Below are 12,706 nucleotides of genomic sequence, written 5' to 3'. Positions count from 1 at the left end.
TAAATTGCATCTACATTATATACTGTTGAGAAGTTATATGGAAACATTATCAGATCATACATTTGCATAAAAGTAACAATACCCAATTGGTAAAGTACTAAGTTATAAGTAAAATGATTTTCTTCAAATGTTACCTATACATAAAAGATTAAATAAGTATAATATGCAAAAATTATCTAAAGTCAAACAGCTGAATATTGTAGCATAACCATGTAAGCATTATTTTAATTCTGGTTGAGTTAATTTGAGCTACTTTAAATATGTTCAGTAGTCAAATGTAGACATGTCATATTTGTTTTTAATGTAAATATTTGTGTAGTGTAGTAAAAGGTCAGAAATGTAGCCTGAAAGGGAAACGCTTCCTCCTGGCCCTGTCTGACCCTGACCAAAATCTGATGCTCTCATACTGTATAGAAGATCTCATCCTTTAAACAGAAATCTCCCAGCCTGCAACATGTTAAACCTTGAATCTGGCTATTGGAATACAATTAATACAAACAATGTCATGAACATAACCTCAGTTTTCTGCACTTTCTGTTCTTCATTGCTGGAACGTGTACTCTAGTGTAAACCATGCTGTGCTCCTCTGGCACTGCTCCACTGAAGAGCTTTTACCAGCTCGCTGCAGCTCGGGGCCAGGGGTGAGAGCATCAGAGGAAGGACAGTGTCCGTGTGTGTGTCCCCAGAGGGGTGGACTGTATGCTTTAATCATGTCTGCAGCTGTAACATTGAAAGATGAATTTATCTCTCATCTATTCTTCCCCGTCTAGATTGTATCAGGATTAACTGTACCTCCAGTAAGTTACTGTTCACCTTTCTTATTCTTCTCTAACTCTTGCTGTTTCAAGATAGTCATGTTTTATTTTCTGGAAGTCTTTTTTTACGATCATGTTTACAATTGAAGCCATTTTAATATGATACTGACATTAAACAATCCAAAAGCTATGAAAATGGGAATTCTGATGTGCGCTGAAACATGTCTGACTTGCAGTTTGCGTTTACATAGATGTTACATTTTATCATGCTGAGTCCAAAGGCTACCGGAGCATAAGGAATTGCGGTTGGTGTTGTGTGCATCAGCTGTCCAACAGAATGATGAGCAGTAGAGAGGAGATGGAGGGAGGCTTGAATTAATGACAAACTCAAACATGGCAGTCAGCTGTGATGATACACACTGAGTTGTTTCTAATTAACAATCCATTTCACTCATGAGTTTAGGCTGGAATAAAACGCATGCTTTGGGAGTGCAGGTGTTTTAGACATGCATGATTTCCTCGTCTCCCCCTAGAAACGCTTTCTCTTTTTTTTCTACTTCAGTATTTCACGCCAGTTGTAAATTGATGAGGCCATTCAAGGCAAAGAGGAAATACAGAGTGTGATTTTATTATTCTCATTAACCTGCCTCACAGAGCAGAAAGAAGCGGATGAAGAGGGAGGGAGGAGAGAGAGGATAGATCTTGTTGTGATTGTGTGTGTGTGTGTGTGTGTGTGTGTGTGTGTGTGTGTGTGTGTCACAGAGGTTACATTGCAATATTTTGGGAGGTAAAAAACCCGACATTTATTATTCAGGAACAGTGATGAATTAATAATTACCTCTGGAGTCATAATACGTGAGCCCTCTTCCTGTTTAATTATTCTGTAGTGACAGACATACTCCCGGTATCAATAAATACAGGCTGAAATCAGACAGTTTAAGCTCTATAATAAAAGTGCCAGAGTCCCCTAGTATAAATAAGGACACAGTTCTCTCTGAAAACACAAGTGTTGGATCTGTTTGTGTGTGGAGTGTTACATTATTTGAAGGTCACTCCCTGATGAGAAGCGGAGACTTGCGCAACAAACACCTCCGCACAGAATCACATGATGTGACCTCTAGACATGCTTCTGTGAGCCAGCCCTTCTTAACACCTTTCTAAATGCTAAATAGCATTGTTCATGCGTCTTGGATTGCATCCCTTGTTTGTGTATGCAAACAGAAAGCTCTGAGCTATAATTCCCCCATCCAAAGCTTTAAAAGGTCATTCTTGGTTTATGAGAATGGTACGGAGGCGTTATCAGCGCATATATGGACTCCAGTTATTGTTGTACTAATATGTTCCAGGTCGTTTGTTTCCATCTTCAGTTCTTTATTTTTCCAATTCCATTTAGAGGCAGTTATATAAACTGTTACTTGTTGAAGGTAAAGACGTCAAAATGTAGAAAATGACGAATATTTAGGATGTTGAGTTATAAGTGAAGTCCCTTTTTTCCTCATTAAAATACAAGATACTTTGCCATACTGTTAAAATATCAGAATTAAAAGATGTTTTGTAGATTGACAGAAATATAGAATACTACATATTGTTTCCACACATGGCTAACCTAACATTCAAAGTAAAGTGTTATGAGTTCATTAATATAATGCATTAGGGAAAACTAATGTTTCAGTTAATTAAAGAAGGAAATAAAACATAAAACAGCAGGCCTTCCTTTAAAACATCCAGACCTAATTGTTTCATAAGAAAATGTTTAATTGAAGTTCTAAGAACTGTTGAGCCAGTGCATTTCCACTTATGAAGTACTTAATACTTTTATATAGGTTATTATTTTCCCCCGTCTTATTTTTATCCTCTTTTTTTTTCTCAGTGTTAATTAATGTGTCTTGTCAGGCGCTGCAGCTCCGGACAACTTGGTGGCTGAAGAATTTCAGCACCGACTCAAAGAACACATCACTGTCAATTAGAGAACCAAGGCTCCCTGGGGCTGCCCAGAGCTGTCTGAAGAAAACACTGCCACTTCAACTCAAACACTGTTAACAGGGACTGAGTGACAACAAACTTAAAATATGTACTAAAAATATCTTGTGACCGCTTGGCTTTTTTTTTTTCTTTTCGTGGGACATTCTGGCCCTTATATTATTCATTAGATTGAACTGCAGTATAACCATCATTTACAGTGTAGCCATCAGGGCAGCTTTATGTAATTAGTCTCTCGATGACCTTTGGTAACATCTCTAGGCATTTTTTCTCTCATGATTGATCTTTCGGCACATCAAAGTTTAGTTTTTGACTTATTTAGTGTGAAAGGGGTGCAGGAGATTATTTTCCGTGGATATTTAACCTGCGTTTACGTGAGAAAACAATAGATGAATTCAAGGGGACGATGCTTAGGGGCTGAGATATGTGTACCTGCTGCCTGATCGGCTGAAATAATTACTCTTGATTATTAATTGCAACAGCTTTGTTGCACACAATAATGCTTGTTTAAGGACTCCCATTTTACGACTAGTATTATTTGTTGCAAGCTCTTGTCAACATGTTTACTATTTTTAAGTGCATTGCTAAAATGCTGTGACTATGTTGAGCACACGTATTGATTTGATGTTATTTAGGTGATACATGAATGTGAGTATGTCACCTATATCAGTAAGGTAGTTAGTGACCATAAGTAAATTAACAGGATAAGGGAAATAAGATGCATTTATTTATATTTAGTCTGGACCCCACTTCACCCTTCCCCACAGAAAATAAAAACAGTATCAGATATGTAACAAATTCTACAGACAAAAGCATCAACCTGTAAAAGTTTGAACAAAGATAAACAGCCAACTGGAGTACCAAGTGAGGAGAAAGAACAGTGTGGTGCTTAAAATGAAAGAGCAATTATGTGGATGTTCTTTATGGTTGCACTGAATTAACTAGATAAAGAGGCCAACATGTTGGCTCAGTGGTCCCTGTAACAAACATCAGCTGCTGAAATTAAAAGCTGGGAATAAACGCTGACATCCCCCAAAGCGCCAGCAGGCTGAGAGACCTGTCAGGCAGCAGGTAGTTATCATGACACCGTTATGCAGTTATTGCTAAAATATACAGTAATCCTAGTGTGAAGGCAGTTAAATCGAGCTGTGTTCAAAAAACCATTCCAACATATTTAGTATTGAGCAGTCTTGGTCTATAGACATATAAATGTAAATGGACACAAACTGCTGATTATTATTGATTGTCATTTATTGTTTCAGCACTATTTAACCTCTGCTTGCCCAAACAATGGCTTAATAGTTAGCAAAGCATTGATTAGACCAGCAGGTCGGCTCATATTGTAGCCTGCTTATGCTTTCCTTGCCATGTGCGCTGGGCTCTGATATCTGTGTTGACGGTAATCCAGCAGTAGTGTCCTGCTGCTTGGTCAGTGAGTCCCTCTCCCTTCCACCTGGGTGAGTCACAGTGTCTGGGCAGGCAACACCAGTATCTGGCCTGTCATCCAGCCAGCCAGAGCTGATTGACTGGATAATCACATCTTCTCATGCTGCCCTGTGCCACACTTCTCCACTGTTCCCTTGGGCTCAAAGTCAATGAAGCATGGAGGGATCACTGTAGATCCATCACGGCAGATAGATCACCATCAGTGAGGGCAGCAGAAAGGGCTGGACGCGGAAGACAGTGGTCTGAAGGACCTTAATGTCTGAGCAGCAGCTGGCTGTTTGGACCACAGACTGTAAACCCTACAGTGGTTGATGTTGTGCACCAATGTGCTCCTTTTAATACGATTGACCTCTTTTCCCCCTCTCCTTTCTTTCCTCCTTGGAAAGCAACAAGAACAGGATGATGGAAGGCAAAGATCAAGCATGCTTTCAAGTCCAACTCCATCCCATTATTTCATATCTCTCCCCCTTAATCCCTCGCCAGTCGTCTGGTTTCAATCCTGCCCCGGTGTTAGTGCTTAGTGCTTACAAAGCAGAACTGTGCCTCTGAGATTGAGTGTGTCCCAGTGCTTTGGCACCCTCAGATTTGCATACACATTGCATCGAGTCTTTGAAGATAGCAGAAAAGGAGGAAATAAATAGCCATAAATGGGTGCAGGGTAATGAAGAAGGCACCCATCTGAAATACTCCCTGCTGTGGGCAAGGTATGCAGAGACCTGGGGATTTTAAAACCCTCAGTGGCCCATCCTTATTGGTTGGGGTTAGGGTTAGGGTTAGGGTTTGGTTATGTGTGCACATCAGGGGAACATCAGAGATATATTGCAATTTGAAGATGCTCCAAGACGTAGGGGGGCTGCATGAAAAAATAATGTGCTGCCCCAATTGGACCAATGTTGGGATTTCTAAATGCAGAGCGTATCTTCGGGGAGATCATTTCTTTTAGTTTCTGCTGATGAGAACATAGATTTGGCGCTGTTGCTCTGATTTATCTGTGATTCTAAATCTGATTACCTCTCCTTGAGGATTTGGCACCTTGATCCTGTTTGCCATCTCTATTACTGCCCTCTGTCATTGACACACTTTATGCAAAGTGTATAGCTGTTTTCAGGAGTCAATGAAGGACTCAGAGGTATATATTATTATTTATATTGTATAGTTAAATGGTCGTTTGGTATAAGTTATGGATTTAACTTGTGCATCAGACTTTGTGCAGTTTTGGTTACTGACGATATAGGCTACCTCCTAACAGCTGCTTCTTCCAAAACACCCATTTATTTTCAAGGGTGCTGATGAAAATCACATTCTGTATTTCCTGTTTTCTGCATTACCGGATTTCCAGGGACAATGGCCTGTCTGTTTTGCTTTTAATGGGTTCTTTCACCACCAAGGACATTGCTCCCATTATGCAAGTATTTATTTCCTTATCTCTATTCCATGTCATGCGGTTGGCATGAGAGAAATCAAATACTGGGTTGCACTGTCGTAGATAAACAAGATGGAGTGTGACGCTCGATTGTTTAGTTCCTTTCTCAGTAGTATCCTTTTGGTAGTTAAATACTGCCACCTAGTGACATCAAAGGAAGGAAGAAATCAGAGACCAGCTATGATGAAAATACTCAGTATCCCCTGTTTCATTAGACACTATATATTTACAGAAAACCGTGAGTGTGGATATTGATAATTATAATATGACATCCTGATTAGGGCCTCCCTCCTCTTGGTTTGAGGAAAAAGTTGTTCAGTGAAAATTCAGAAATGTGATGCCCTATCTAATGGTGCGACCAGTACAGCAAATGCAAGTCAGAATGATGTATTTTATGGACCATTAACTATGTTTACCTTAATGTTTTCTGCTTCTGTCAAACAACTTAACTTATACTCTCTGCCTCACTTTCGACCCCACCTTTCTGTCTCTCAGCCTGTCTGTAATGTACATGATTTGTATGCATGAATGTCTGTTAACCACTGTTTGGACTGTCCCGCAGGCAAAGGTCCAGAGACTATTTTTGCGGGTCAGAATGTGAACGATAATGAGTGGCACACAGTGCGTGTGTTCAGGAGGGGCAAGAGTTTGAAACTGACCGTGGATGATCTGCAGCCTGTGGAAGGTACTTCTCACCCTCAGCTCCTATGACAGAATTTTCCTTTAATCCTTAATTACCCATAACATTTGTTTTTTCTGTAGGTAAGACAAACACTGTTGTAATGTATTCCCTACAAATACTGTGCTATGTACGGTGCTGTTATCCTTTGTTTTACTTCATTATTGATGCTCCCTTATCCATTTTGGACTAAATGTGCATTTTGGTTGCCGTTTATTCACAGGAAATTCACAAGGCAATTCTCAAACCGTATCCTCTAACAGAATTAGGTTAAATTAACATCTTCTGCAAAGTTTGGTAATAAGTCTCATCCGGCTCATTTTACAGCAGAACTATGTAGATTCACTGTCTGTAGGGGCCTTGTTTGTCTTTATTAGAAACATTATTTTTAGTAAGAGACAATGAACTGTTCTGTTTTGTACTTGTCTGCAAAGAAGATTTGAAAAAAGTTTAATTGTCACATATCCCCAATAACACCCTGTATCCCTCCTTTCCTCCCTTCTTTCCTCCGCTGAATAAAGGTCAAATGGCGGGGGACCACACCCAGCTGGAGTTCCACAACATTGAGACGGGCATTGTGACGGAGAAGCGCTTCATGTCCATGGTGCCGTCCAACTTTATTGGCCACCTCCAGAGCCTCTCCTTTAACGGCATGGCCTACATAGACCTCTGTAAAAACGGTGACATTGATTACTGTGAGCTCAATGCCATGATTGGCTTCAAGAACATCATCGCCGACCCCGTCACCTTCAAGTCGCGCTCCAGCTATGTGACCCTCACTACTCTGCAGGCCTACTACTCCATGCACCTTTTCTTTCAGTTCAAAACCACCTCCTCCGACGGCCTCGTCCTGTTTAACAGCGGGGACGGGAACGACTTCATCGTGGTGGAGCTGGTCAAAGGGTAAGTGGAGGCAAAAACCAACTGTATTTACATTTAGTCACATTCACGTTTGGTTAATCTTCAAGGGCATTATCAACTAACCATAAGATATTTTGTTCCTTTAAACATTTTACTGTGCATTTCATTTTGGAGTAATTTTGGAGTCATTGTTCTTTGTGGCAACCTGCTGTGAGATTTATGTTTCCAGGGGAATTCATAATTGTGCTTAGTTTCTGTGTGTGTGCCTTGCTTGTCTTTGTTTCAGATCAGGGAGCTGCACAGTAACTACACGGCTCTTCTCTTTGAAGACTTACCTGAACCTGGTTTAGACATCAGCAATGACTTAGACTGTTGAATTAGTTAGATGTTAGCGTAGCAAGAAGTTTATGTAAGAATGTCCATAAGAATGTGCTTTAACTTTAATGATGAAGCTCTTCATACTTTATGACAGTTTTCAAACAGTCTATAAGTCTTGACAGCTTTTCATGCCATGACCATGGGAGTTTCAATTGTTTTCTTATCATCTCTATGCCAGAGTATTTACTTAAAGAGATGACGGCTATTACTGTTCTTTTAAATCATGAAGGCACAACAAATACCCAACATAAAAGGGAATTGACTTCACTAGGGCACATTTGTTATTGCTGCAATGCAGCTATAGAATGACCCTCTTTTAACCAATGCCTGGAGTTAAGGCATTATTCAATGTGCTAAACTTTAAAGGCATACATTCTAATTAAAATGGGCACGCACATCATAATTTGCCTGTAAACCAAATCATTTAAGACCAATTTGTTCGGCACAGCCCACAACCTTTTGTTAATTCTCCAACCTGCCAATTATTTAGAAGCTTCTCAGACAGCTGCACTTTCTGATACTCTCATATCTGCACAATTGAACTCACAGGCACACAGCATCAGCAGAAACAAACTCTCTTGCTCCAGTTTCACTTGTTTATTGCAGTTTTTTACTTGATTTTATTACTCTGGTTATATTATTATGCATTCTGTCTGTTAAGCACCGGATTAAAAATATGTCAGGAAAGAAACTGGAACCCAACACTTATAATTGGGGATTTTGAAACATGTCTTACATATCTGTCCATGGCTGCATCGCCTCATGCTGTTAAATATCTGTTTCCAGTTACCTGCACTATGTTTCTGACCTGGGAAATGGAGCCCACTTGATCAAAGGCAACTCGAACAAGCCCCTGAACGACAACCACTGGCACAATGTCATCATCTCCAGGGACACCAACAACCTCCACACTGTCAAGATTGATACCAAGATCACCACGCAGACTACCTCAGGAGCCAAAAACCTGGACCTGAAGGGTGTGTAGGCATTGAGAATTGAAATAGATTTATATTTCAGATTTCATTAAATTGGAGCAGCAGTGGCCTAGAGGTGAGAGGAGCAGACTTGTGTCTGAAAGGTTGCACCAGCAGGATAAAGCCTGCAGGGGTGGAGGGAAAAGGCAATGCTCGGCCCTCACTCATTACCACCACTCAGGTACCCTCGAGCTAAAATCTCAACCCCATCTGTTCAGCAGCCAGCACTAATGGTGTGCGTGTGGAGCAGGGAGTTCATACAAAAGACCATTTGGGCTCAACATTTTATAAAAGTTATCTGAAAGAATTAACAAGATAAAAACTTTTCTTTCTGGAAGGATAAAGGCATAATAAGTGCGCTGCCTTGAGGAATGTAGTAATTATTAAATGTGTTGACTCAGTACAAAGCAGATGGCAAATGTAAAAAAATATATAATTGATATCACATTTAAATCTCCTTTTACAAATATATTTGTATTTATAAGCAACATGGTTAATTAACCTATTGCACTTTTTCATATGGTTGGTATTTTATCAAACTAGCCTGAAATAAGTTCAATACAAATGTTATCATTAGGTCTTTAGTTGGGAAATCCGTTAAATAATTTAGACTTCTAGTTCTTTTTACATTAACAAGCACGACATTGAGAGCTTGGTAACATGTTTTGTAACCACTAGGGGTCAGTATTGTCGTATTTCTGCACAGGCAACCTTTATATTGGCGGGGTGGCTAAGGAGATGTACAAGGAGCTGCCCAAACTGGTGCATGCCAAGGAGGGTTTCCAAGGTTGTCTGGCGTCGGTGGATCTGAACGGGCGGCTCCCGGACCTGATGTCAGACGCTCTGGACTGCGTGGGTCAGATAGAGAGAGGATGTGAAGGTGAGTCTCTCAGCCGAGTGAGGCAACTATTTGGTGTTTCAAACTTTTTTTTTTTTGTTCTAGATTGAATCAGGTTTAAATTATATTCGTTGAGTATTGATCAGTGCCTAAAAAACATTCCATTTAATCATCCTCTTTCTTTCCTCACCCTCATTATTTCTAAACTATCATGCAGTGCTTTATTGCTTCTAAGCACTTTCATTCTCATACTTTTCCGACACACATACACTGCAAAGCACACCCACAATGCCAACCTGTGGCACATAGTTTAACATCCATAAAGTGTGTTAGTATTCTGTTAGAATACATCAAGCTCTGACACTCCTCCACAGGCAATCATTTCTGTTTCACTTAGCCGTAATCTGATTATTCTCTCTGCCATATTTGTACTGCCAGTGTTATTTCCCATTTTATCCCCATTCGGTTTTGCTCTATGCATGCTCGCTGGATCTGAGAGTTTGCCAGGAGCAATCCTTTTGAATTATGTATGAAGCCTCTGTTGCATGCATGAATATCATTTGTCCAGTCTAATGTGTGCACCACATCCAGAGACAATATTTGATTTATTTTTCAACTTCACTCACTTAGTTCAATTTCACAATTCATCCACTCCTTTTCTCTATTAAGTAGGCATCTTCTGATCTTTTCATGTTGCCACATTACAAATGTAATCAAAGGTTGCGCCCCGTCAAACGTGCTGTTATGGTTTTGTGCCACACAGTATCAATGGTCCCTCTTAGTGGAAAATGGTTTCTATGATAACGCATTTATTGAATTGCAGTACACCAGACAGAAGGTTGCATATGTTTGCTGATAGTTTGTGACTACAGCAGAGAAATCTCAGATTATTCATGAGGAAATATGCAGTTTCTATTACTGTAAATCTACTAAGAATAACGGACAAAGCATATATACTTCCCATAATAATGACCTTGCATGCCTTTTTTCATGTTGCCATTTTGAGAACTGCTATTACAGCATGGCTTAATCCGGCCTGCATTATACAATACAATTTTCCCCTCTGGCTCTTTCTGAGGACCGACATCGGCCTCATTCCTCGCTCTGTCTCTCCTGCCTCAACAGTCTGTGTTTCTGTTACTCCGTCTCTGATGTCTTGGTGCTTGACTAACAGCTGGTATACTTTGCCTTTTCCTTTCCTATTATTTTGCTGACAAAAGTTGCATTGATGAAAGCTGACTTGCAAGGTAGATAGCTTTCTCTGTTTGATACAGAGTCTGATGTCCTTCCCCCCTTTGCATCTGCAATACCCCTCCCTGCCCCTCACTCTCTCCCTCCACACTTTCCTCCCCCTGAACAAGATATCTGCCTAATTCGTATTCACCCACCAAATGAAATGGGTTTCTGTCCCATAAGAATACAAGTGTCATTGCCATCTTGTATCAAAGTCCAGGCCTCATGTTTTGATTCACACTCACATTTTGTTTGTTGTCTTTTTTAGTGTTCTTTCTTTACATACTATACATATAAAATATACTTTTGCATGACTTATTTTTAGTCTTACTAACGATGTTTCGCCTGCATGATTTTCCTACTTAATGTCATGTTCATTATGAAATTAATCGTTGTTGTTGCTAAGCCCCATGTTTACCAATGCCATATTACTGTTACAGTTGTTGGCAGTCTGTTTGAGTAAAAACGTTATTTAGCTACAGACTTTAGCCTTTAAAGATTTTACAGTTAAAAGTATTCTGCAAATCTTATAACAGTGGCCATCAATTTTGATGCTGATAAATAAATACTTAATTAAAAGATACTGTATGATCTATGGTAAAAATAACATCATAACAGTATCATCACACATCTGTTGCCTCAAAGACTCCCAAATGTTTTTTTTTACATATGTGACACATTAGGCACATTATGATGTATGAAATAAGTTGTTATACTATAATAATGATAATACACTTTATTGGTATATCACCTATTTAAAGCTGTTTTTCAAAGTGCTTTACAAAAAATAAAACCGAACGATGCGGCAATCTAAAACGTAATAAAGGAGGAAAGTGGGTATAACTCAATACACCATAAACAAAGATGCACATCAAGACTCAACTTATGGAGTGATTCACACCCTGTTTCTAAAAGTGTGTGTTGAAAAGAGATTTAAGAGGAGATTTTACGTCCTTAAAAAATGTAAGCAGGCATATCACACAATTATAATCTAGTTAGACGCACCATAAATACAGATGTATTCAAATACATCAGAATAATTTGTTATCATTGAGTAAACGTTTTTTTCTTGTTGTCAAAGGGACACTGTACAGCATTTCACTTTTTTCCTTTTTCAGCGATGAGTGGGCTACAGCAAACACTTCAACTATTAAGCAGTTACCATAGCTACTCTTGCGATAGAACACTGTGGCCAAGTCTGATTCCAAAACCAGAGTATTTGAGGAGGATATATTATATTTAATGTCTGTACAAAAAAAGTTGAGTGTATCGCTAAAAAAGAAAATGTATTCCATAATTAAAACATTTCACAATGTCTCTATGGAGTGAAAAGTAAGAATGCCGACATTCATTCATATAAACCTGTGCCATTCCACTTACATTTCTCCATTAACTGAACTATCTCAGCTTCTTCGTCACGCGAACAGACGCCATTGTCTGTACAGCTGTGTACTGACTGCGCACTGGTACAGCCTGACAGAAAAAACTGGCTGACTAATGCGCAGATGGAAGGATGGAAATAATAAGATTCACGAGCACGGAGATTAAACACATTGACTGCAAACACATCTGAAAACACTATTACATCGCCATCCTAAGTACTTGGATAACTCCGGCCCATACTGCTTATGAACTGTGTGTCATCGTCCTCTGGCCTCATTTACAGCCGGTAATATTATGCGTTCTCTGATTGTACTAACCATCTGCATAGGTGGTCAGGGAGGCGTGACAGTTTTGGAGAAGGAAGGATGAACTGGATCACAGTGTGTACTGTAGACCCATTTTAATCAGTGGTGTAACAACAATGGAGCTACATCAGATGTAGACATTTGAAATGAACAGGCTGTGTCTCAACACTGAACGATTTAAATCAGGGCTTTAAATAAGTAAACATAAGGGAACTAATTAAGATGCTTTTAAAAAAAATAAATGTACAATCAAATATGGATATCACAAAGGACAGGTTGTTGCTGTTTTTTTGTATTATTTTTGTACGTGTGGGTTGCTTGTATTGTGTCTGTCTACTGATTTTTGTTTGGCTGGCAGTTGGCTACAATCTGGAAAATTTGTATCAGTTTTTCAAAACATGGCTAAACACATTTGTTACTGTTGGCATAACATATGTATGTTTGTTCTGTG

At 39.4% G+C, this 12,706-nt stretch overlaps 1 protein-coding gene across 10 annotated transcripts in view; it reads left to right on the top strand.

Moving 5' to 3' along the window:
* The window catches only part of LOC134858721 (neurexin-1a-like), a 221,679-nt gene that overhangs the window by 97,231 nt on the left and 111,742 nt on the right, over positions 1-12,706 (top strand). For 9 of the 10 annotated variants that reach the window (XM_063874765.1, XM_063874764.1, XM_063874769.1 and 6 more), the window contains 5 exons: positions 771-797; positions 6,167-6,289; positions 6,805-7,186; positions 8,309-8,499; positions 9,203-9,376. In XM_063874765.1, the coding sequence (XP_063730835.1) occupies positions 771-797; positions 6,167-6,289; positions 6,805-7,186; positions 8,309-8,499; positions 9,203-9,376 (897 nt within the window). The remainder of the gene's footprint in view (positions 1-770; positions 798-6,166; positions 6,290-6,804; positions 7,187-8,308; positions 8,500-9,202; positions 9,377-12,706) is intronic. The other variant, XM_063874770.1, reaches the window with a different exon arrangement.

This window comes from Eleginops maclovinus, chromosome 22, assembly GCF_036324505.1.
Source record: "Eleginops maclovinus isolate JMC-PN-2008 ecotype Puerto Natales chromosome 22, JC_Emac_rtc_rv5, whole genome shotgun sequence".
In the NCBI taxonomy this organism is placed as follows: Eukaryota; Metazoa; Chordata; class Actinopteri; order Perciformes; family Eleginopidae; genus Eleginops; species Eleginops maclovinus.
Note: the sequence above shows the minus strand (reverse complement) of the source record. Positions and strands in the feature narration are given on the sequence as shown.